This window comes from Vombatus ursinus, unplaced genomic scaffold (genome assembly GCF_900497805.2).
Source record: "Vombatus ursinus unplaced genomic scaffold, bare-nosed wombat genome assembly UNPS02014801.1, whole genome shotgun sequence".
Taxonomy (NCBI): Eukaryota; Metazoa; Chordata; class Mammalia; order Diprotodontia; family Vombatidae; genus Vombatus; species Vombatus ursinus.
Window position 1 is genome coordinate 5,840,677 of NW_020954579.1, and position 26,898 is coordinate 5,867,574.

Consider the following 26,898-nt stretch of genomic DNA (forward strand, 5'->3'; position numbering starts at 1 on the left):
AGAGAGAGAGAGAGAGAGAGAGAGAGAGAGAGAGAGAGAAAGAGAGAAAGAGAGAGAGAGAGAGAGAGAAAGGCATGAACAAACTGAGTCAAGCAGCAACAAATATAGAGTCTGGGGAGAAGGGAAGCTCATTCTTCTCTCTGAGCTGGTCCATGTTTGGTAAAGATACAGAGACTTTAGGTCCTTCTGTTTTTCATCTTCCCAGAGGCATGACTGAAAAACAGGAAATAGACTCTGGGTAGGATCAGGAGGGACTCAAGTTGGACAGGAAGAAGAACTTCCTGAGGCAGTGAAAAATGGGGGCCTGGGACCAAAAGTGATCTCCCCAGGTTCAGGCAGCCTGAAATCAGCATTATGGACAAATGACCACATGGAGGTCTGCTCATTCTAGAGATCATCTGAAAAGGGTGAGGTATACACAGTCCCATCTGAATATTCTTCAAAATCCCCAGAGAGAACAAAGGAGAGGCATCTTAGGACAGTGGAAAAGCTCCCTAGAGCCATCCCACCGGCTACTTACAACCTCCGTGCTCTGGGCAAGTGTCATCTTGGACAAGTTACCTAACTTTTGAACTGTAGCTTCCCTACTCCCCCATAAAGGGAGAATCGGCTCTACTGTCTTGGGCTTCCTAAGGATGGTGGAATGATGAAATGAACTCAGATCAGAAAATATTAATTCAAGGGATGATTGTGATAATCATGGGCCGTGTACTTAAATCCTTTGAGATCCTGAATGTGAAGCAACAAAGAGGGTTGGGAGGGCTTTTTGAGAAAGTAAAATCCAGAAGGGAAGAGTGAAGTTCTAACACCCTCCATAACTGGTTATTATTCCAATTCCAGAATTATTCTTACTAATATGAATACAAACTCACATGTCCACAGCCCTTTGTGGTTTCCAAAATATTCTCTGAGGTAAAGGAGAAGAACAGCTCCCAGATTCTGTGGGCTCAAGGGAGGGGAACAGGGAGTTTATGGCAGAGGGGACTCCACTGTAAGTCTGCCATCATTCCTGCATCCACTTACGTGACAGCCCAGGCAGAGGACCTCTCAACGGAAAGGAGTTGGGAAAATTCCACTGGTGCGGTAAGGATGGGGGGAAAAAAAGGAGCAGCTGCATATATTATAGTTGGGGGAGAGGATGGTTATACTCATGGAACTCAATGCCAAGGTGCTAGTTATTACTAGCTCAAGTGTTTCTCTGGAATATATGGTCAGGTTTTTCAAGAGGAAAAGAATCAAAGAATTAGAAACTATAACTAAACAGGAGAGAAAGAAACAATATGGAACTTCCTTAAGGAAGGAGTGACAAAATAACCAAAGGAAAGTGTAGAATCTTTGCTTTGAGAGATCTTGACCCATGGTTGAAATGGAGGCTTGCCTAGAAGCACAGGGTCAAACCAGATAACCTCAAGGTATCTTCTAATTCTGTGAGTCAACGAAAAGACCAAGAGAATCAACAACTCAGTATCCTGGTGGGAGATTTAGGTCTCTGTAGAGAGTAACAGCTATATAGAATTCTAGCTATATACAATTCTACACTTTAATGTCATTTTACTGATCTGTTTTCAGGGAATATATACTGAAAGAAAGTCAACTGGGAATTTCTGTGCTGTATTGAAATAAAATTTATCAATAAGATTAAAAAAAATTAACCCAAAAAGGACCCAAGAGAAAAACAATTTTCAGATCTGCAGGGGCTAATAACTCCCAAAACATCAAGGGCAGCCAATGCTGGAGGAATAATCAATCACTCAATCCTATCAGCTCTAGGAGACGCCTGACAAATAGGGGACAGCTAGGTCCTAGGGACAGTGGCTTTTGTTTTCAACCCTTGTTCAGACTGTATCCATTCCCCCATTATAACATTCCTCCAGCTATTGCCACATAGGAATATTAGAAACTCTTCTTAGGAGAAAGTAAATCCTTTTTAGCAAAGAGAAAGAGAGTACAGAATCCTAAATTCCTATGCTGGAGAGCTCTCTTCCCTTATATACTACAGTGGCCACCCTGAGCACCTCTACTTCTTGTCTCTCACAAAAAAAAAAAAATGGTAAGTCCTAGCATTCATTACCTGCCCCATTTCTCCCTGGCAGGGGTTAATTCCCCATTGGCTGCTGGACCATAAGAGAACAATGGAGAATCATCATGGTTTAGTGGAAAAGGTTTCTGTACAGAAAAGCGGATTTGGAGCCATCCCCACCTCTGCTGCCACTCACTATCTTTGTGACCTTGGGCAAGTCAAGTTAACCTTTCCAGGCCTCGGTTTTCTCATCTGTAAAATGACAGGGTTAGACTAGAAAACTCTTCCAGCTTTAGATCTAGGATTCTGGGAATCAAGAGTCAATCCTGCAGCTCTTGCTCAAGGGAACAATACAGAAGCCTGGCAAGGCAGGACAAGCCCATCTTTCAATTCTCCTGGCTGAGAGAGGGGTGCTATAGCACAGATCATCCAGAAATTCCTAACTCAACTTTGGAACCCACTCTGTTTATTTGTGACTAAGTTGGCTGCTTTGAGAAGTCATGAGACTTCAAATAGCATAGGTAGGTGAAGAAGCATCCAGGAGGGCCTGGAAAGCTGTCTAACTCTTGCCTTGACTCCTCCCTGCCAGGAATGAAAGGCTCCACTTTTCTGGCTGGGCAGAGCAAGCCTCTGTGCCCCATACGACATCTTCACTGGGCTAGGAAGGCTAGGAGAAACAAGAATCTTTCCCTTTCAGTATCTACTGACTTAACAGCCATGTACAGAGTAAGAAGTACTCAAAGAGGAATGACAAAGATTTCTATAATCCAAGCAGTAAGAAGAACAAAAAAACTGGCCACAGAAAACAAAAGGCAACTTGGATGAACTGAGGGCTCAACATGAGAGCAGGTGCCAAGATGGGGCTGAGTGGGATTCCCCTTCCACCCTCATCACCACTCCCATCCTCAGTGTCCCTCCCTCCTTCCCCTTCTCTTTGAACAACTCACGGAGCTTCTTCAAAGGCCCGGACTTTCTCACAGCCCTCAGGGGGCTCCCGCTTAAACACGTAGCTGTGGTTGGGCCGAGGGGACGAGGCAAAGGCTAGCACTGGAGATGGGCCATCATCCTCGAGCAGGACTGCATGGGGTGGAGAGCGTGCTGAAAGGAGAGGAGGAACCGGGCCAGCCAGTCAGGCTTTGAGGGAAATGGCAAAAATTCTCTTCTAACTCTAAGAGAGATGTAAGGGGATAAAAAAGGGAAAGACAGCAAATCTGCACCCACCTTGATGCCAATTTTGCCCAGCCCAGCCCAAGGGGACCGAACACTGGCAAACCTTTGCCTTCTCAATACTGCTTAAACTTGTAATACTCTGCCTTGACTGCCAGTCTGACATCTTTTTTTTCCTTTCAATAGCTCCTGAAATCCACCCCCTCTTTTAGAAAGTATTTCTGATCTTCTCAGAAGCAACTTTAAACAAAAAGTCCATAATCCAACTTTAAACATAAAATTCTATCCACTCTCCCTAGTCAATGAACATGGATTAAGCACCTACTGTGTGTCAGACCATGCCTGAGGATGCAAAGAAAAGGCAAAAGGCAGTCCTTGCCGTTAAGGAGCTCAAAGTCTAGTGGGGGAGACAACATGAAAACAACTATGTGCAAACAAGCTCTATACAGCATAAATGGGAGACAAGTCAACAGAGGGAAGGAACTAGTGTTAAGAGGGATTGGGAAGACTTCTTCTAGTAGTTGGGACTTTAGTAGGGGCTTGAAGGAAGCTAGGGAAGCCAGGAGGTGGAGATGAGGAGGCAGAGCACTCCAGGCCTGGGGAACAGCCTGTGAAAATGCCTGGGGTCAGGAGGAACATGAAAGGAGGACAGCATGCATGGGGAATGTTATAAAAGGCTTTGGACTCCAAGCAGAGGATTTTCTATTGATAGGGAGGCACTGAAATTTATTGAGTAGGAAATTGATATAGTCAGACCCAAGCTTTAGGAAAATCACTTGGCAGAGTGGGGAGAGACTTGCAGCAGGTAGGCCAACCAGTGGGCCATTACAAGTCCAGGTGTGAAGAGATGAGGGCCTGTACCAGGGTGGTGCCATTATCAAAGCAGAAAAGGAGAGGTATTCAAGACAGGTTCAAAGGCAAAATCAACAGGTTTTGGCCACAAATTGGATATGGGAGGAAAGAGAGAGTGGGGAATACAGAATGACTCCTATATTTTGAGCCTGGGTGACTGGATGGATGGTGGTACCCTAGACAGTTAACAGGAAAGTTTGGAAGGGGTCAGGATTTGAAGAAAAGATTCTCCACCTATTCAGAATGCAAATATACCTATTTGTCTTCTGTTTGTTCACTGCCTATCTTCTCTGTGTTTGTCCACATGATATGTTGGACTGTACATTCCTAAAAGGCTGACAGACACCAGTTCTCTTTACGAAATAATCAGAATAAGTAGATAAGTCATAAATACCTTATGATTGGTTGATAAGGCAGAAAGGCAAGGCTTTAAGCTAAATGGCAGGCAATGAAAGGGACATCTGTCCCTCTAGCCTCCAGGCCAGCTTTGCAATTCCTTACCCTGTCTACTTACCCTTTTCCTTGGGGGTAGGTGTCAGTTCCTCCGTTGCACCTCGGGATTCAAAATGGCTGGCTTGGCCAGTGAGCTGGGGAGATGCCAGAGGCAAAGAAGGGGAGAGAGAAACGTTGCCCGGCTCCAGGGGAAGGAGGGAGGAATCGCTGTTGCTACCCTGAGCAGGGGCAGGTGCGCGGTGACCATCAGGGACATCTAGGATCTGGGAGAGGAGGAAATCATGAGGAAAAATTCTTGGTTTATCAACCCAACTCAGCCACCAACCTATTACAAACACTCTTGGCTTTGACACCTGGGTAATTTTAACATCCTGATATCCCTTCCTCACAGCTACTATCTCAAATGTGATTTGGATCATGTCATTTCTGTTCAAACCCCTTTTCACTCCACTGTCCTCCAACCCCAAACCAGTCAAATTCTTCCTGGCTAGGGTAACCTCCTTTTCTTAAAGCATGATCCATCTTTTTTCTCAGCTCCAAAAATTTCAACTTGCCACCAGAAAGCCTTCCCTGATTACAGTCACCCTGATTCTGACTTGGTCAAAATTCATTTGCAATTGTTTGTGCATGTTGTTTGGTAAGCATTCTCCCTCCCCTATTACCATGCTAATGCAGTATATCCCAACTGGGAAGTAGAGGGCCCAAACTCTGCCTCATACCTTCCCCCACACCCTGACCTGATTTCCTGTTATTATTCCCCAAAATAACTGAGTTTTAGTTGGGCACCCAGGAGAGAATCAATCCAAGTTTTGGACTGACAGTGAACAGCTCCTGAATCTTAAGAATCAGTTCACTGCTCTCTGAATTCAGATGCTCTGGCTCTCCCCCACACCCTGGGCTCAAGCTTGGGGGCAGGGGGAACGCTGAAAAGAACAGAAACACTACTCACTCTCAGCAGCTCCTCTTCACCCTGTTCCTTCACAAACACCTCCTCCAGTTCTTGATTGAGTCCCTCCAGGCTTCGGTGCAGGCAGGGGCTAAGTCGCAGGACCGGGGAACCTGAGGGAAAACCGGGAGGGGAGGCCTGGGAGGAAGGACAAATAAGTCTAATGAATTAAATAAAAGGGACTTTAGGGAGGGTTTCTTCAGCATCTGGAGCTTCTGATTCTTCTATCTGGCTGGGCACCAAAGGTTCTGAGAAGAGCCAGTAGGAAAGCTGCCAACACCTGGCCTGCAGAAACAAGAACTTTAAAGGTGATGTGGAGGATGCTGCTGAAGGCCCTGCGTCCATCTGAAGCAGCAGTCCCCAATGTCAAGGACCCAGAGAGGCCACAGCCTTGCAGAGAGGGCAGCATCATTATCACCATTTTACAGGGAGAGACCAAAGTTCAAAAAAAAAGCAAAGAACCTTTCCAAAATCACCGACCAATCAGTGGCAAGACTAAAATCTCCATCTTGGTCAGTTATTTGGCATAGCACTCCACAAAGTCATGCAGTACAGTGGAAGAAAAATCTGGACCAAACCCACAGCCAGGCCTAACTAAGGCTGTGCCCAGAGAGAGTAAGAAAAGGGTCAGGAAGGGCCCCTGATAGGCTAGCATTGACACATACCCTCAGTGCTCCCCGAACAGCATGGTCTCCTGGGATTGGGGAGCCCCGCTCTTTCTCCTTCCCATTCCGGCTAAGTTTTGTCCTCTGCAGCTGTTGCTTCAGCTTGGTGATCTGGCAGCCCAAAGTAGACCAGAGGAGAAAAGTAGGTCAGACATAGCAAGAAGAACCAACGTATCCTTCCCACCCATATGGGAACTCCTAGAAGAGGTCCATGAGGACTAGAATTGACTCCCATCTCTGCCCTGGGAGGCCTTTATGACTGGGATCCTAGCTTTGTATTCAGAGCTCTTCTAAAGTGTTAGTCAGATGGACTAAAGGATGGATTGAAGAGCTTTCAATCTCAACTAAATCAGCTCTCGTGAAGTATTAACAATGATAATAAAACAGTAAACTGTCTATTCTCCCACATAATCTATTAACCAAAATATAAAAATCAACTCCATAGTTGCTTTATCTAGCATCCAGATCACTAGTTTTCAAAGAACAAGAATACCACCAAATACACCCTAGCACTAATATCACATTGAGCATAAGTGCTCTTTGACTAAGAAGGCAGTTTAGGGTTTTTAGTGTGAACATCAATTATCAATTACTAAAGAGGCACAAAAGTTCAGACTGAGATTTCCCTCCAACAGACTTCAGGACAACAGAGTCATACACTCTTAAGGATAACAAATAATTCCTTTGCAGTCACATAGCACTCTTCACTCCTCAAAGTAGAATCACATCCAATTCATTTTGGTCTTTAATGTAATCCAGTCCTGGGGTTAAATAGGGTAAAATGATTCTCTGTGTCCAACAGCTGGAGAACCTAAGGCCCAGAGAGGCGTCTAGTACAGTGGATAGAGGACTGGGTTTCAAGTTAGGGGAAAATGGGTTCAAATCCTATCTCTTGACATTTACTGCCATAGGCAAGTCACTTAAACCTCCCTGGTCCTCAGTTCCCTCATCTGTAAAGTGAGGAGACTGGACTCCATAGCCTCTGAGATTCCTTCCAGTTATAAATCTAGGATCCTAGGAGGCAGTGACTTAATAGCAAAGTCTGGGCCGGGACTCAGGTTTTCCAAATTTCCAGTCCAAGGCTTTTTCACTAAATCACACTACTTTTCTCAAGAAAGAATTCAGGGGATGTTTCTGGATTCCATTAGCCCTAAATAGTTATGGATTGCAATTATCTGTCACAAATTTGTTATAATTGGACTGCTTTCCTTTTGCTCGCCCCCATTCTGCCCAGCACATAACCCAGTTCCATACCCCAAAGTCCCCAAATTGTACTTACTCAGCAAATGAGTATTCATTTTAATATTAGCCCAAGCCAAATAGAATTCGAGGGTAAATATGGTACCCCAAAGCCACAGAATGCACTCCCAAGTTCTTCCAAAATAATTACAGATCATTTATTATCTTGAGATCTCTATACCATGACTTCCCTCCCTTCATATAGGTGACTAAAGAGATTTTACGGTGATTGGCTCTTTTGAGTGATGACAAATCCCTCACCTACCTTAAAAATTAAACATTGTTAATAAATAAAACCATGCATTTCCATGTTTCTTGGACTTTTAAAGTATTTTCATCTCTATTATACTAACTATGTCCTCCACTTCAGTAAAAAGGAGCTTGCAAGTGCTTTGTGGAGAGGATGGAGCTGGCCTTAGAACCCTAGAATTCCTAGCCTAAGGCTCTTTATTTAAATTCACTGCTTTTAGCTCCCAGGGGAGAGGGTGGGCCAGGGAAAACAGAGCTAGTAAGTGCTTTTAAGCTATTTTTTTAAGACTAGATACACAGTTAAGTAATAAACACCACGAGGGCTTGTCAGTTCCCAGGGCCCTAATTCTTGCTTTTCTCCAGTGCTTAGTTCTGTGAAGTGCCTTCTGGCTCCAGCTGCAAAGTCATAAAGGGGAGACCAACTGGGACTCAAACTCTTTGCTTGGCTCCTGGAAAGCATTAGCTGCTTTGGGCCTGGCCTATACTTGGCAGGAGGGTCTGAACCCCTGGGTCCCATCCTGCCAGTGGGACAGGAGTTAGCTTGCAGAAGTCAGTAAGTGGCCTGGAGCAAGCTGACCAGAATGAAGGAACACTCTGGAGACACGTGATGAAGGAATGGCACCATGGGGCAAAAGCGGTGGGAGAAAAGGGGCAGATCCCCTGGCCAGAGAGGAAAGGCGACCATTACCTCTTTTCGGTGGTCTGTGCTACCCCAGGAGGCAGAGCGCTTGTGGGTGCAGGAGCCGGTTTGCTCACCTTCCAGCTCATGCCAGGACAGGGGTGTCTGGAGGGAGAGAAATGTAGTGAGGTGGACCAGCTCCTATGGCCGGCTATGGGGATGCAAGAAGAGGCAGAAAGCTCTTCAGCCTTGGGCATCAGGCAGGCCCTTAAAGCTGGCTTCAGGATCCACTGAGTATCCTCCCACTTCAGTTCCTCCAGCCTATCCTTGGAACCTTCCCAACCTCCTTCTCAAGCCACCTCTGATTTGTTTCGTTCACCTCAGATCTTTGGGACTCTAAATCCTCTCCTTCACCAGAGGCTTCAGTTTGCACTTAATACATCTGAACTTGCTGAGCATGTATTTTAATATGTTCCAGTTCCCCAACTTGTCCAGGAACTCCTGATGGTAGAGACAATTAGACTGTGGGTGGTTCCCTAACAGGAGGAGACCATGCATGGTCTTGGTTCAGTTACTCCAGGTGCTTACTACCCCCCAAAAATACAGGAAATGCCTTTCAGCTACTTTGTCAGGCTCCACTAATGAGTTCTGGGTGCCACATATCCAGAGAAAAGCAACCAGGATGGTGGGAGAGCCTGAAGACATCCCATAAATGGATCTGGTAAAGGAACTGGGTGGGAATACATAGTATAAACAAAAGGGAGAGAGGAAGAAGGGGGAAGACATGATAGCCAAGATTCGTAGGGCTTGCCCTCTGAAAGAGGTATCAAACTTGTTTTACTTGGCTCCAGAAAGCCAGAATCAGGAGCCATAGGCAGAAGTTGAAAAGAAACAGATTTTAGCTCCCTATAAAGAAAAGCTTCCCCAAAGCATTATCAAAATGGAAGGAGTTGCCTCAGGAGGCAACTTCCCTCCTACCTGAGGGTTTGAAGCAGGGGTCAGAGGACAACTTGCTGGCAGTGCTACAGCAGGGGCACAGTGCCTCATGCCCAGCCTTTTCTATCCCAAAAGGTTGGATGACAAGGTTTTGGCTCCAGGCATAGTCCCCATGGTCCCGGTCCCTCCACTTCCCATTCTAAAAGAAGGGTTCCAGCATAGCCATATTTCCTCTCTAGCTTCTATGGACAAATTGCCAAAGACATGAGGGTCTGGGAATCGTCACCTTCTAGCCCCTCTGCTGTCCTCCCCTTAAGAGCCTGCTGCAAATTCAGAGAAAGGGAGAAAAGGAAACAAAAACAAAACACTCCACAACCGAACAGCCCATTGAGTCACTCCAATGAAGACATTCAGAAGTCATCCCCTGTGACTGTGCTCATGGCAGGTGGCCTTTTGAGAGAGAACAAGAGAATGAAGATGGACCACACCTTCAGAGAGGAGGATCTTGTCTCCTCTCCCCTTCATTCCACAGATACTCATCTATCAGGATCTCATTCAAATTTATTTCAGAGAGGACACCTTTCCTAAAACATATGGGCATCCCTTCACTGGTCAGTATCTAGATGCTCCCCACCCCCACTGATCTGGAATTAATTTAGTGCAACAAATATTTATTGAAGCATCTACTATATGAAAGACACCGGTGCTGGTAAACAAAGATTTTAAAATGACAGCATTTGTCCTCAAGAAGCTTATACTCTATGATGTGGGTATCTATGTGTGTGAAAGACAAGGCACGGACAGATGCATTTAGTACAAGGTAATGTGAGGCAAAGGAATATACTAGAAAAAGAATTCTCTGAAAATCTGAGAAGAGTTAACACCTTCAGTGGCTAGGAGAGGGAAAGGTTTAGGGTTTGGGAGAGAAGAAGATAGGCCAGGTATCACAGAAGACATGGCACCTGAGCTGGGCCTTAAATGAAGAGGTGGCAGATATGCTGAGTTTGGAGAGCAGCCAAAAGTCTAGTTTGGTGGAATGAAGAATGGTGTTAACAGGAATAATACTGTCTAAAAGAAAGCTGGAAAGGTTAGTCTGGCCCACCCAGGTTGTAAAGGGCATTCCCTGCTGAGCTATGGAGCTAATAGTTTATCCTAATAAACAATATTGATGTTTTGCAAGAAGGACAGTCACAAGGTTATAATTGTACCTTGGGAAAGACACTGGCAACTGTGTGAAAAATGGGTTAGAGAGGACAGAGAGCTTAAGAAGTCAGTGGAACATTCTGGAGAAGATGTGGAACCCTGAGGTTGAGGTTAGACCTGAATATTTAGGGCTGGAAATAAGGCACACAGGACATATTCATCCTGACACTCCCGACCTCATACCTAATGGCCCTGCTAGTTGGACTTTTTGTACACTAAAACCTTGCAACTCATCATGCCTCCCAAAGCTTCTTCCTCTCTAAACTAGGAAGTTCCTTTAGAGTGTCTACAATGTCTATAAATGACATTTATGAAAGGAAGTGCTCCCTGCAAAGGAAGACTGGGCAGTCATTATCTTTCCTGCACCCCTTTTATCCCTGCAGGTATGTGACTGTCCCTGAGGTCGAGGAAATTGTTCCACCCTGACTATGGAGTAGGTCAGCAGGAACCTTGAAGCTCACCTAATTCCCTTATACCTGGGAAGGTGGCAATGGCTTCAATGGGTGGGCTAGTGAACACCAGAGCTACAGTCCAGATTCCCTTTCCTCCAGGTAGCTTTTCCAATAGTAGCTCATTTTGTGTTCAGTGTCTACTATAATCTATCCATTTACTTTCTCTCCTGGTATGTTATGTAAGAGAGAATGCAAGCAGGTATGGGTTATTAGTAAGAGCTCTATAAATATCTAAAATACAGAATCATCTCTTCCCTAAGCACTTTTTTGACCCTCATCTACTTTCTACTTAGGAACTGATAATGGTGCCTCATGCCAATTGTGTAGATATAATCTCTGCTCTTTAACCTGCCCTTCATAGCCCTTCTCCTTTCCTATTTCTCCCTGCTAATCCTCAAAGGCCTCTTCTCTAGCTGGGCAAACTTGCCCTAGAGATCACCCTCTCTGTTCTTCCCAGTCGAGATTCCTTCCTTTGTTCTCTTTCATCTAGTCTTATTCTTCCTTCCCCCATTTGCTTCCTCTAGGAAATCTGCCCTCGTGAATTGCACTTGGTTCTAATGGCTAATTTATTCCATCTCCCTTTTGTACCAACAGACTAGATTAGGTCATTATTTCCCTGTCTTTGTTTAATATATCACTGTGTAAGTGTTCTTAAGTCAGTTTTATGTGTATTCATCCTTCTCCAACTAAACAGGGAGCTTCAAGGGCAAAAGTTGTCTTTTCTGGATGGGAATGATGTTTCCCTTCAGGCTATTGCCTGCTTTATCCGGGTCTCATGCTAGTGCACAACACAGTGACATGCACTAGGGAAGTAATGAACTGACTGTTAAAAGTACAAAAGTCACGGCTAGGGAGGGGATCTGATTCAGTTCCCTGACCTCCTGGCCACAACAGAGATCACCAGGCCTCCAGGCCTTCTCTGCTTCAGAGCACTTTGAGGAGATTCTTTCTGAACAGTCCTAAATCTGCTGAGGTTGGGGGAAAAGTATAGCATGACTAAAAAGATTTTCCTCATCAAGGGGACCAGTGCACCAGAACAGACTTATTTTTAACACCAGGGCGCAGGGGAGAATTTGGCCTGTCTGGTGGTGTCGTCAGTCACTGCCTGCAGATGATGCTTAGGTTATGCAAAGCAAGACGTGGGTCAGACATCAGAAGCCTCATTTGCAGGTTAAGAAATCCCAGAGCTGCAGCAGCTCAATAATTGTCTGGGACATGCAGGAGTTTGATTGGGAGAGGCGGGGGAGGAGGAAGATCCTCTCTGGGAATAACCCAGAAGGGACACAAAGAGGTTGGGGTGGGGGTGGAGTGGCATCAACCAATCAATCAATATTTATTAAGCGTCCACTATGTGCTCGGCACAGCGCTAGGTGCTGGAGAAACAAACACAAAGAACGAAACAAGCCCCGGACATACACGCGCTATTCTGGACAGGTTCGGAGTTTCAGATGTCACTGGGACATCCAGTTTGCAATGAGATGTATCTCAGACCCACCCAGATCTGTTTCCCTGAAACAGGCACCACAGTCACCGAGCACATTTAGAGCCATAAGTGACTTAAGGGACAACACAGTCCAACCCACTTATTCGGCAGGGGAAACAAGGCCCCAGAAAAAACTGGAGCGCGCCTTGTCCAAGGTCATGAAGGCAGCAGAAAGGCCCTGTTCCCCACTTTGTTTGTGATTAACTATGGCAGCAGAGTATGTCCGAGGTATAAAGCAGTAGTTGGGCCATCTGGGGGCCAACACAGTTTGATGCAGGGCCAGGAGATCCAACGAAAGTGAGAAATCCACGGACCAGCAGTCTGCTTGAGAGTATTAAGGTAGCCAGGACTCTTAAGTCCAGCACGTCACATGCCTAGATGCCTGCGTGTGTGTGTGTGTGTGTGTGTGAGCATGCACTCTCACACATGCATACATACCTATGCATGCTCTTGTGTAGCAGAACAGAAATGGAACTGCAAAAGTCAAAAGGCAAGTTAATTATCCCAATAATCCTCTGATTTTTTTTTCATCTGACCTCATTGCCTTTATCACCCCATTATCAAAAGGGCCAAACCACAGAATAAGTTGTCAATGCTGCCACAGTGTTAAGAAAGGGAGGGCCTTGTAATCTCTTTTTTTGGTTTCAAACAATACCAAAAAAAAAAAAAAAAGGAAGAAAGAAAGATCATAGCAACACTGGTTTGGGGGAAAGAGGTGCTATTAGGGTTGGGGCTGGGCAGAAAACGAGGTAACAAGATGAACAAGGGAAGGAGCATTTCCTCAAGTAAGCTATCTATATTCAACTTTGTACCTCTGGTCTTCCCCTCCCCTTGTGTTTGAGAAATGCCAGTTAGATCTATTTACAAGGGCTAAGTCAGTCCATAAGCAGCCCAACCTGTGGGGAACACACCCACATCCTCTAGAAACAACTGGAAAGTGGGGAGCAAGCCTGTGTGGGATGAGGAGGGGCGGGTCCCTTGGTGTCTTGTCTACAAAAGAAGGTGGCCAACAGAGGAACTTTCTGAAATAGTTGTTTCAGCTGTGGTGAGACCGCTTCCTCTCTCTCGATAGTACAAGAAGACAAAATGCTTTGCGCAGCAAGAAAGCAGAGGGGGTAACCACAGCCACTGGCACAGGCTGCTACCAGCCCTGCCCCTTCACCAGCAGAACTACTCCACAATGGCTGGCTGGGCAGCTCCTCCCCAGCTAGTGACTGTTAGGAGGAAGGATGGGCAAAGGGTGGAAGAACACTATATGCTTGCTGCAAAAGAGAAATCCTTGATAGACACTTCTAAGGTGCTCACAGAAACCCCTACAGACCAGGATGGGGACAATGATGGTACAGTTCCATCAGTTACTTAGCCAGAGATTCCCCATTTTTATTATATGTTTAGCCAGGATGTGTAGGGGAAGAAAGGGATTTAACTGCAGATTCACATCATCTAGGTACATACCTTTTCAGCTATATAAATCATTTAACACTCTTTTTATTAAATCTGTCTGCTCCCTGCTTAATGCTTGCCTGTTGACAATCTAAAAAAAAAAATCAAATGCCCTTTTCAGGATCTGGGGCCTTTTTTTGGTTTCTGGTGACCTCACTGCATACATTCATATCTGAATAGCCTTCCAAGGCTCTGCCAGCTGGACAGTCCTTTCCCATGTGGCCTTAGCTCCTGCTTCATTCCTACCTAGTCTGTCTGTTCCATCTAAGCAGACTTCTTAGAATCCCTAGTCTTCCTCTTTTTCCTTCGCCGAAGTTGTCCCACAGATCTAGAACAATTCCTCTTCTTCCCCTCTCACCCTAACCTAACTCACTCTTCCAGGTGCACAATTTAAGGCCACCTCTTCCAAGAAACACTGGCTTAATCCTATCCATTCTCCCAGCTAACACAGTCCCATGAACCCATCCAACCTGGTATCATTATTATTATCATGTAATTATTAACAATCACTTCATTCACATATGGTACTCTCCTGTTTACAAAGTGCTTTATTCACAATCACCCTGGAACACAGGTAGTGACAGTATTATCCTCATTTTATAGATGAGCTAACAGGTTCAGAAAGTTGAAATGAATTGCCTAAGGTCACATAGCTAGCAAGAGTCACACCTGGGATTTGAACCCAGGTATCCTAATTCTAAAGACCAGACATAGTCTCTGCTCTTAGGCAGTTTAAAGTCTAATAGGAGAGATGGAACCCATTTACATGAAAGGCAGTGTGGTAATGGAAAGAGTGATGAATTCACTCTGTGCCCCAAATGTCTAATAATATAGAACTTTGCTCCTGTGGGATCAGGCAGGAAATACCTGCTGACTGTTTTATTGTAGCCAAAGTCAGTTGAAAATTTTTAACCCTGACTTCTGCTCTGAGAGTAAGTCTTGGCTACACAACGTTGGCAGCTATGCATACAGCAAGGGCTCAGTAAATGCTTGCTGCCCATGTCAAGGTTGGGTCAGGCAGAACCCTTAGTTGCTTCAGAAAGTATCTACATAATTAGGGGTGTGAAGAGGGCTGGGCAACCCAGCCCATAGCCATTGCTTTAGGCCTCGCTGCAAAGACATGTAGCAGCCAGGAAAGCAGAGGCAGATGTGCTCCAAGATACAGGGTACAGCTGCTTCCTCTTGGGTGGCAGAGGTAAGGCCCTATCCCAGTTATAGTGAGTATAACAGATGACAAACTGTATTGGCATGGGTAGAAGTGACATGGTAGAGGGTGGGAGAGAGGTTTGGGGTGGAGTGGTAACAGCCGCTAGATTGGTTTAAGCAGTGTACCCTGGCATCAAGCCCAAATTTTAACAGTCTTTGGCTTTCAGAGCTTCCAAAGATTCATGGGCACTGCCTCCCCTCCTCCATCTTTCTCCAAACGGTTTGTTTTGGGGACCATGTCATTCAACAGTGATGTGACTGCACACCCATTTCTTGGGGAGAAACAATACTGACAGACACTGTTGCCACCTCTGATGGGCATTCACATCCAGTGCCAAACTCAAGCAAGCTGAGGCCTTTTGGTTGAAGGGAAAACTGGGACCCTTTAATGCAAACAAACCCTGAAGAGGCCAGAACTCTCCATGGGTAGAGCAGATCTTTTGGTTAGAGGCAGAGAATGGATGCCCATAGTTTCTGAATTCTCCTTCCCTGCTGCTGCCACACAATATTTACAGGTTGCTATGAGTTCCTAGAGGTCTGGAGCCCATCCACAGGAAAGAAGAGAACTGTGTGGCCCTAGATCCGCCAAGCCTGAGGATGGAGCATCTCCGACCTCTGCCTCACTGTGGCAGTGAGCCCGGGCCTGTTATATAAAAGATCTGGCCTACAGCTGCAGCTTGACCAAAAACACAGAGAGGCTGGAGCCCAGGCCTTCAGACCCAGCCAAGGAAAATCTAACAGCCTTGAGCTGGAGAAGAAAGCTGCAGCTAAGGAAGGGGACAAGGGCTTCCTCGAAAGTTGGGAACGAAGGCTGAAAGGGTACAGATCAAAGTATAAGGAAACCTGCAGACTAAAACAAGATATTGTCCAGAGCTAACAGATTCTCTCACCACCTAAAATCCCATTCTTCCTGAAAGACCTCCCTTGCTTGGGCAAAAGGAAGTGTAGTATCTAGATTCCTATCTGAGCAATGAGGAAAGTGCCCATGGATGCAGGGTAGCAGAAGGTACTCTTTTCTAAGGATTGAGGAACAGCAATGGCTTGAGTCTCTGGACATGGCCCTGTGACTTGGCAGTGTAGAGATCTGTCTCCAGGTCCCACCATCCTGCCTCACTGTTCTTCTCAAATACCTACTATGGTCAATCACTTCGTTGCCAACTCTCCTCGGCAATTAGCACCTGATTTCTTTACCTCCTCTGCTGCCCACCTTCTGGCTACACTGAATTCCTTGGATATATGCTCACTCATCTTCTCTGAATAAGAACACAAGTTTTTTGAGTTCCACGCCCAGTCTTATTTCCTTCATCCCAACCTGTGAAAGGCAGTGCTGGACATTCAAATACTTGCTAATGACCATTAAAAAGATATTCTGTATTAAAAAATGAAAATTGGCATTATGTGCCCTGGAGAAGAGAGAAGGCTTTGGAGGGGTGTGAAGGAGGGATTTAAACCTATGAGGAAAGGGGTAGAGAAGGTGGTAACCGACTCCTAGTCTATTTCAATAAGGACAAAAAGGTGTGGGTATAACTTAAGCAGGAAAGATTTAAGAGTGGCTATTGGGGAAAAATAACTCCAAGAAGTCCTAAACCAAGTTGTATACAGGCATACCTTGTTTTATTGCATTTCGTTTTAATGCACTTTGTGGATGTTGCCTTTTTTTTTTTTAAACAAATTGAAAGTTTGTGGCAACTGTGCATTGAGCAAATCTATCAGTGTCATTTCCCCAACAGCATAGCTCTATGTCTCCTTTTGGTAACTCTTGAAATATTTCAAACATTTTCATTATTATTATATGTTATGATGAACTGTGATCAGTGATATTTGATGTTACTATTTGTTCTGTGCCATCATGAACCTCACCTATATAAGATAGCGAACTTAATCAATAAATGTTGAATGTCTGTCTGTCCCACTGACCAGCCATTCCCCTATCTCTCTCCCTCTCCTTAGGCCTCTTTATTCCCTGAGACACAATATTGAAATTAGGCCAGTTAATAACCCTACAATGACCTCTAAGTGTCTAAATGAATGGAAGAGTCAATCAATGACATAAACTTCATTGTTGTCTTATTTTAAGAAATTGCCACAACCACCCCAACCTTCATCAACCACCACCCTGATCGGTCAGCAGCCATCAATATGGAGGCAAGACCCTCCACCAGCAAAAAGGTTATGACTAGCTGAAGGCTCAGATGATGGTTATTAAGATATATACATTGATTTTAAAGACATAACACTATTGCACACTTAATAGACTACAGTCAAGTGTAAACATAACCAAGGGACCCAAAAAATTACTTTGGGGAATCAAGAAATTACTGTAACTCACTTTATTGCAATATTCTCTTTATTGTGATGGTCTAGAATCAAATCTGCAATATCTCTGAGGTACGCATGTAGTATGTATTGCTATTTTAGTTGATAGATAACTCTCTGGGAAGGGTTATACAATCAATTAAATTCAACTAACATTAAGTGCCTAATGTAAGCTGACCACTGTGCAAGGGGGCAAGGGGAGATACAAAGTTTAGAAAGATAAGATACCTGCCTTCATGTAGCTTACACAGGAGCTGGTCATATATAGGGGAGAGGGAGTCTAGTCTAGCTGGACCACAGAGTATATGGAGGATAAATAGGATAAAATAAGGCTAGAAGGGAAAGGTGGTAGAGGGCTAGTCCATCAGACTATATATTAAGAGATTGGAATTGTGTTCTGTAGAAATTTAAAGGAACTTTTAAGAACTTGGAGGCTACAGGACCATATCCATGAATAAAGAAGATAATTCTTGAGGAAAGATAGGGAGCAGGAGGGAGGAAAATGGAGGCAGGAAGATCTGTTAGAAGACTTTTTATGTAGCCCAGGTGTGATAGGGTCTGAGTAAGGATGGACAGTAGGATTAGATAAGAAAGGATATATTTAAGAAAGATAACAGAGCCACAGGAAGGACTTAGTAACTGACTATTATGAGAAAGGAGAGAGACAAAAAGAGGAAAAAAACAAGGTTTCTAATATGAGACTGGGTAAATGGTGTTTTCACAGACAGAAATAGAGGAGTCAATAGGAGGTTCTGTGGGAGATTTGTTTTGATCATGTTTAGTTTGACATGCTGACAGGACTGTCAGTTCCCTTGATATTTTGAGTATGGGTCTGGAGCTCAGGAGAGAGGTCAGTGCTAAAGATATAGACTTGGGAGTCATTTATTTAGAAATAATAGTTGGAATTTTTGCAAGTCAATGAGCTTGCCAAAGTGGGGAGAAGGAGAGGAGGGATAAGAAGAGGAGGGATGACCTTGGGAACATTTCCCTTAAGGAGACAGGAAGACAAGAAAACAGCAAGTGATCATAGGACTCCAGAGTTGACACGGACGGGAAGTCATCTAGTTCAACATGCTCATTTTGGAGATGAGAAAAAAGAGCCAGAAAGGTTAAGTTTTGCCTGAGATCACATGGGTATCAAGTGGAAGATGTGGGATTAGAACCTAGATCGGCTGATTCTAAATCCAGTGTTCTTTTCCTTCCTGGTAAGAGAGGAAGGTAGAGAACTTTGAAAGTCATACCCCAAACACAGGCATGGATGATGCTCTCTGGAAGACATTTCTAGGTTTATTAATCAATAAGAATATTATAGGATAAATCAAAATCAAAGTGCTTGCCTTCTCAAAGATGGAGAAAGGAGGGAGAGAATTTGAAATTCAGAAGTTTAAAAAAATGATTGTTAAAAATTTTTACATGTAATTGGAAAATGTTTAATAAAATAAATAATAATATGAAAAATAATATTATTGGAGAACAGCAAGTAAAAGAAAACAACATTCCAATAAGTGGGATCTTTGATACTACAGATATAAAATCAACCACCTTCTCTACAACTAGAAGTCAATTCTCTATCACATACATGTGTAAACTTTCAATCCATCTGATTTCCCCCTTTATCACCCTCCCAAGTCACCATGCCCCTATCAGTTGGGGTATATTCAAGTAACGCAAACAATCTATTGCTGTCCTAAACATATCATTAGGAAGGCAAATTTACTTTTTAAAAAATCATAATTAATTCCAAAGGCAAAGCAAACTCAATTTGGGTATCCAAACAGGAATTATTCATGGCAAAATTTAAAATCCCAAGATGACTTTAACTTCCACCATTTGGGTGGATATTTAGAAAATGTAAATAATACTACTATTAATCTAGGCAGGCAAAACACTATGTTTGAAAATTATCCCAGTACATCTCTATTATATGAACCATTGCTCTTTACTATTACCATGGACGACTTGTGTTATTGATCAAGTGTTCCCTAGTTGGATCACCTGTCTCAGTCCCATACCTGCTAGGGAAAATGAGGGAACGCTCCATTACCTGGGTGGCCTTGTCATTGGTGTAGCAGGTGAAGGTGCCGTCAGCGTCTTTCGGCCATTGGCCCAGTAGGTAGGAGCCAAGAATTGTGTCCAGGGAGAATGTGCGTCGAACTCGGGGCGGTCGATGCCTACAGACCGACTTTTCTGGGGCCACTGAACACGGAACACTAGCTGGAAGAGAGCACAACCCACACACTGACATCAGCACAAAGGAATCAAATGCGGTAACCACCCTCAGTCAGCCAGCTTCACTAACGCTATCCTCAGCTAGTTTCCCTAACTCTATAAGACCCTTACCGCCTTTTTTTTTTTTAATAATCATCTTGTTATTTTTACTATTTTGGATTAGCTGTTTTAAAAGTAGAGAGGGAAGAGGAGGAAGTGAGAGACACTTGAGCAAGGATGGGGACCTTTTGTCATTAGACACCATAGCATGCCTTTTGTTCTCAGCTCTCATCTCCCTCCCTCCACAACCTTGGATGTGGGGTCTCTGGCTCCTCCAGTTCTGATAGGTAAACCCTCCTTGCCAGCCCCTTTCCAAAACCCTTTAATTTGTTGTCTTTCCCCATTAGGATGTAAGGTCTTGGAGAAAGAGGCTATATTGCTTGCACTTGTATCGCCAAGCCTTAGTAAAAGCCTAGCACAAAATAAACATTTAATAAAAAGTTCAATCTATCTAGAAGGCCAAGTCATTCAAAGGAGACCACATAATTATACATGCAGTGTTACTGATATCATGTCAAACCTGGTTTGTTAAGATGAAAAAAGGTCTTCAGGTTCTCCCTAGACTTGTGTTTCTCTAAGAAAAGGGACTCAGCCTCTCCTATCTTTTAGATCTCTCAGTATCTAGTACAAGGTCTTGAGTAGAGTAAGTAGTCAATCTATGTTTCTGACAACTCATACTTCTCTCAGAATTCAATTCCAGGGAAGCAAGACAATCAAGAATAATGCTTACCTCAACTATCTGAGAATGAAGAATACAAATTGGATAATATCCATGACTTTGGATGGATTTCTTTCTGTCCTTTCAGGCAGACATATTGGGCAGTGAAATTGAAGCAGAGGGAAGCTGGGAGCCAATCAAATTTATTCATTTCAACAGTACATACAGTATGATGTATAGTGAAGGCAGAGGTTGAAACTAGTGGTAAATTTTCAATTTTCTGAATCATCTAAGTTTCAATTATTCAGGTTATCCCAATAGTCATTAATAATTGAATCTTAGGTATAATAAGTTCATAAAAGTGTATCTCTTCTAAAACAGAAGAAAATGCTTTCACATTCACAAACAATTTGATGTCCCACAACCCAAGGCAATATTTAATCCTAGATGGACTTCTACCTGTTCCAGATTGGTAAAATGGCAGAATAGTAAATCTAACAACCAAAAAGGAAGAAATATGTACCAGATCTATAAAAATTGAGGCTAAGATAGAAATCCCATACAAGGTAGAAGTTTTATGAAATATTCCTCTCCGCCCCCCCAACTCCATTAACCCCATGGGCATAGACAGCACAAGCCACTAATTACATTCAATCAAGGAGTCAGGAATTGGTGGGGAGGGGGAAGGCTGAGATAACAAACCAGCTAGAGAGGAAAGGAATCAAAGGAGTTTTCATGACAGTGGAAAATACCTAGGGTCAGTCCTTTCTCCAAACAGTCTACTCTGGGCAGGGAGCGAAGTTGAAGATTGGGGGGGGGGAGGTGTTTCTGAAACAGTAGAAGTGGTAGGAGCCAAAGAGAGAGGAGGAAATCCATAGACAAGGAACTGAGAATTTTTTTTAAAAGTAGGGAAACAAAAGCCCATGAGAGAAAAGCTATCTTCAAAGCAAATAAACCAATAGTAAGACAAAGAAAGATAGTACAAATTAATTTAAAAAATGTAAAGTCCATAAAACATTGAAAAAGTAAGAAGGAAGATGAACTAAAAATTCCTAGTGAAAAAAGAGCTTTGCAGACTCCCCGGAGCAAGAAAAGCAAAGGGACTCAAGTCATAACCAAAATAATGTGTTGCAAAGCTGAATTTAATCACTAATGAAAAAAGATGAACCTCCAATGAAAAGAGGCATTCCAGGCCTCCTCTGAGGCCTTCAAATTTATTCCCCAAACTAGATGTTTTGTAGCCTAGCTAACAGTCTCCTCTACAACTTCTACACTCATACTAGGTGGACTTCAGCATAAACGCTGATGTTCCTTCAAACACCCTTACTTTCCATTTCCTCAGTCTACTCATTTCCCAAGACCTATTTTTCTTCCACTACTTTTCTGCTACTCACAGAAATGGTCATACCCTTGATCTTGCTACCACACACGTACACACAAACATGTTCCACTCTGATGTTCATGAATTCCAAAATTCCTTTAATCAATCATAATCTTTTATCATTCCATCTCTCCCTATGCCTTTCAACTCCTAACCCTACATTTCATCCTCACCATGACCTCCAAATCCTTCATTCCTCAGTACTTTCCCAAGTCATTACCCCTGCTCTGGCTACCCTCTCATCACTTCCCAACCTAGACCTCTTGGTGGTGAACCTGTTCACTCTACATTTTCCTCTGCTCTTGAATCCTTTGCCTCCTTGTCCTATTGCCAATCACACACCTTGCCAAACCCCAAATCTGTATCATCCTACCATTTGCTTTCTTTGCTCCTACTCTTATGTCCCAGAACAGAGCTGGAAGAAGTCAAAAAACCATGAATAGGTCCACTTAAAATTTATGTTATCTAGTATCCCCTGAGCCCTCAATGTACTAAGGTAATCCTCTAATACCTCCTTAATTGACTGTCTAGCCCACTCATAAACAGCAGGTGTTCCAAATCTTATTCTCTTTGCTCAAGCCTCCTATGACAATCCCTCCCAGCTGATGACCTTCACCAAAAAAAATTGAGGCAATTCACCAAAAACCCTCATTTCTTCCCTTCTCATCATATGGCATGTTGCAATCATTACCCAGCATCTCCTCCTTTACTCCTCCAGTCTCTAATGAAGAGGTGATAGAGGCTCTTGATGCTATCTTCTCCAGCAGACTGCAGCCATAATCATTCCCACTCTTGTCTAATCTTCAACTGCTCCCTATCTAATGTTTCCTTCTCTAGTGACTACAAACATGCCCATGCTTTCCCCATCCTTAAAAAAACCCTCATTTATGCTACAATCCCTGCTGGCTATTGTCCTATAATCTCTCCTCTTCTCTCATTTAAACTCCTTTAAAAAAATTTAAAAAAACCAGTACACTGAGCACCTCTAGTTCTCTTCCTCATACTCTCTTCTAAATCTTGGGTAATCTGACTTCTAACTTCATCATTCACCTTCAAATGCCCTCCCCAAAGTTACCAATGATATCTTAATTGACAAATTTAACGGCCTTTTCTCAGTCCTCATCCTTACTTCTCTGCAGCCCCTGACACTACCAATATACACCTGTATATTCTCTTCTCCCTGGGTTTTCACAACACTGCTCCCTCCAAGGTTCTCTTACTAGTCTGACTGGCCCTTCTTAGTCTCCTTTGCTGGATTTCTCACTAACTGTGGATGTCCCTTAAGGCTCCGCCCTTTACCCTCTTTTATCTCTATAGTTTCTCCCTTGGTGATCTCATTGCTCCCATGGATTCAGTTATCAACTGCATGCTAATCCCAGATCTATATCAAGCCCTAGCTTCTCTTCTGAATTCCATCTAGTCCCGCCTATGGGGCATTTCAAACTGGATTGTCCTATAGACATCTCAAATAGAACATGTCCAAAACAGAATTCATTGTCTTTTCCTAAGTAAAACCTACTCCTATTATGAACTTCTCTATTATTATCAAGGGCACCAGGATCCTTCTAGTCACTCAGGTTAGTAACTTCTGAGTTACAAAGCTCATCTGAGTTGTAAAGTTCAACTTTTTACTCCTTCTCAAACTGGACAACATCTCTTGTCCATGTTTCATTATCTCCACTGACACCCACCATCATCATTCAGGCCCTCATCATACTGTCTCAACCACTGCAGTTGTCTTCTAAGCGCTTTCCCTGCCTCAAGTTTCCTCCCCACTCCAATCTATCCTCACAACTTCCTAAGTGATTTTCCTAAAACACAAGCCTGAAGGTCACTACCTTTCCCCATCTCCATGAATCCCTTCCCATACCCTGGCAACCAATAAACTCCAAGGGCTCCCTATCACTTCTAAGATCAAATATAACCTTTTTTCTTTGGTATTTAAAGCTCATCACAACCTAGTTCCTTTCTACCTTTCCAATCTTCTGGCATTTTACACTCCTCCCCACTCAATCCATCCACACTGGTATACTTGTTGTTCCTCACAGAGGACACTCTATCACCATGCCTTTGCACTGGCTGTTCCCCTAATAACTTCCACCTCTTAGAATCTCTGCCTTCCTTTAAGACTCAGATCAGATGCAGGAGTCCTTTCCTGGTCTCCCCAAGCTGCTTGTGCTTTCCCCTCTAATGTGACCTTCTATCTATTCTACATGTATCTGGTAGCTAAATGTTACTTCTCATAAAGGACATGGGGAAAAAAAGGAATAAAAATGGATATACAGTCTATGAATCAGAGAATAGAGGGCATAATAGACTAGAAGTGACAGAAATTGAAGGATTCTAAATTTATATAAAAAAAAGAGGGTACCACAAAATAATGCTACTTAAGCTATGTGGTTTGGGGCAGAGAGAGGGAGTGGAAAGACTTTGAACCACAGGCTTATCTGGGTGGGAAAGAAAGGGTAGATAATTAAATATATACATAAATAGGAAGAAAGAGAAATTAACAATTTAAGTAAATCTAAGCAACTTGGTAAATTTGTAGGAATAGACCAGTACCAAAGTAGTCTACTAATAGCAAAAACTAACTGTGGGGACAAAGTGAAGACTATAAAAAAGAAGGGTATAAACAAATCAATATAAAAGAAATAGAGGAAAATGTAAACTTAACCATCACATCTTAAATGTAAATGGATTAAATAATCCAATAGAATGAAAGAGAATGGCAGAATAGATATGAAAACAAAATCTAACAATTTGTGCAAACCAGAGACACACATAAAAATAAACATGCACAGAATAAAAAGGAGAGACTACAACAAAATATACTAGGCACCAGGTGATTCCAAAAAAGAAGTTATAATCATCTTGCTGCTGAACAAAGGAAGACAAAATGTCACATAGTCAAGGGAGAGAAGCAAGGAAAAATCATCATGCAATACATATTCATTTTTAACATTAGCCTAATAGGAAAGCAAATCTGCTATTAATCAAAATGTATTTATTCTAAAGGTAATACTTTTAAAATTAGTGGCTGCTTAGCTCTATCAGAACCAATGGTATCCTCCTTCGGTAAAGATAATTTAAGAGTTGATTAGATTAATCTTTGCTTACTCTCCCTATAAAACAGGAAAAGGCAGGAACTACTCCCATTCTTTTATAGGCTAAGGATGTCATTAGTTTGCCCTAAGTTACAAAGCATATCATCAAAAAAGCATTTCCATCTCCTAGGACCTAGGCTTTATCTCCACCACACTGCCTCCTTGTATTACTTTCATTTTGGGTATAGGATCAAAGGGTAGATCTGACTCTTTTAGGCGCTTTTACCTCCCAGAGCAGCTTATTAACAAAATATTATTACCTCATTCTCCTAAAATCATACAAATCCACATATAAGGCCCAGGCTCTGAAAGGCAAATTTATGTAAACCACATGGCAAGGAGCAAACAGGCAGGCAAAAGGGCAAGACATACAACAAAGGACAGGGGAGAGATCTGGACGTCACAATTCTCAAGTCTCTTTCACCATAATCTAGAAGGAAGCAGTTCTCAAAGAGAGAAAGGAGAGCTGCTTCCACCAACCCCTTGGGCTATGCTTCGTTGTTGTTCAATCATTTAACTGTGTGACTCTCAGTGACCCTATGGACCATACATAGCACGCCAGGTCCTTCTATCCTTCACCATCTCTTGAAGTCTGTCCAAGTTCCTGTTCATTGTTTCTAAGACACTATCTACCCATCTCATCCTCTGCTGTCCCCTTTTCTTTTTGCCTTCAATCTTTCTCAATATCAGGGTCTTTTCCAATGAGTCCCATTTTCTCATTAGGTGGCCAAAGTATTTAAGCTTCAGATTTCAGTATTTGGCCTTTCAGTGAATAGCCTGAATTAATTTCTCTAAATATTGACTGATTTGATCTCTTTGCTGTCCAAGAGACTAGAATGCTTCATCTATCTGGATTTTGTACCAATCATACATCACTTTTAGTTCTATACCACCATTCCCAACAACACGCACTGGATACTTATTCTCTGTAATAGCCAATTTTCCATTCACTACACTCATGAAAGATGAGGAGTACTTACAATCCCGGAATAGGTGAAGATACAAGTACTTTCTGGTCCTTCCCTAGTGTTCTGATCAGCAATTGACTGGCATCTTTTCCCCTTCCCTGGCTCTTGCTGTTATAGGAAGCAACACTAACAGTCAAAAGGCAGAGAACAAGGAAAGAAATCAGGATATTCCCCAGTTAGAATCACTGGCCTCTCTGGTTCTAGTAGCCACTGATTCACAGAGAGAGAGAATTGACTGAACTCATCTGGAGAAAGAGTTGTGACCTGAGCAATTGGGCCTAAATGCTGACTCCTTTGTCAACAAGCAGAACTGATGAGTCTACCTAGATTCTTCTAGTGAAAGATGGAGAAAGAGAGCTGGCTCCTGGTCCCTGACCTCTACAACAACCACTATCTTCTCTTGGTGCAGTCCATAGTTGGACACAAGATGAAAGAATTACCTTTCTGTCATATATTCTTTTGCCAGTCTCCCTCTTCCCTTCAAACTCTAAAATTCTTGGCCCAGCTAGGACCTTCTCAGGAATGCAAACAACTGCAACACCTCCTTTGGGCCTGAAGGAGAGAGAAAAAGACTGGACTTCGTTGGGAAAAGCTTCTACCTCATAAGGTTAAAATGAGGAGCAAATAAAAGCATGTTTGTAGAGTATTTTGCAAGCTTTAAAATGCTATATGTGAGTTATTATTGCCCATGGCCCCCAGCAAAAAGGGGAAATGGCAATTCATGACTTGGGCCATGGTCCTTGTGGAAGTTATATGGAGTTCTACTTCTGTTACCAAGACCATGCACTGAGAAAAGGTTGAAGTGAGGTGGACCATTCTATTTATAGCACGGTAGTGATATGTATTATGACTGTTATAATTATTAAAAGGGAACCAAGACAACCTTTAGTTCAAAAAGGCATCAGTAGCTAGCTACAGAGCTACATTTAAGCATGCTCTGCCAACTAGATCTTGGCCTTAGTTAATTAACCTGAGTGGGCACAATATAAGCTTGGGGGTCAGCTGACCCCTGTTTCTATCCCCCATGATTTGTCAGACTTCCCAAGAAGATTTGGACGGAGTTGGGCATTGGACACTACCCAGCAGAGTTTCTGGTCTTAGGAAGAGGAAGAAAAGCCACAAGAGGAAGTCACCACAGCTGTCTGTGGTTAAGAGAGCTACTAGATTCATTTAGAGAAGGGATGGGGTACCTTCTTTCAGATTTGGGGTGGGGGAGGAGGAGGAGGACAACATATAGGCAAAGAAGCATGCACATCCAGAAATGAGATCA

General features: G+C 43.2%; 1 protein-coding gene across 1 annotated transcript in view; it reads right to left on the reverse strand.

The window, feature by feature from the left end:
- FAM117A (family with sequence similarity 117 member A) overlaps positions 1–26,898 on the reverse strand; it is a 51,559-nt gene that overhangs the window by 1,489 nt on the left and 23,172 nt on the right. The window contains exons 2-7 of the mRNA XM_027872788.1: positions 19,294–19,463; positions 8,280–8,375; positions 6,104–6,214; positions 5,442–5,576; positions 4,554–4,755; positions 2,968–3,118 (exon numbers count right to left, since the gene is read on the reverse strand). Coding sequence (XP_027728589.1) covers positions 2,968–3,118; positions 4,554–4,755; positions 5,442–5,576; positions 6,104–6,214; positions 8,280–8,375; positions 19,294–19,463 — 865 coding nt within the window. The remainder of the gene's footprint in view (positions 1–2,967; positions 3,119–4,553; positions 4,756–5,441; positions 5,577–6,103; positions 6,215–8,279; positions 8,376–19,293; positions 19,464–26,898) is intronic.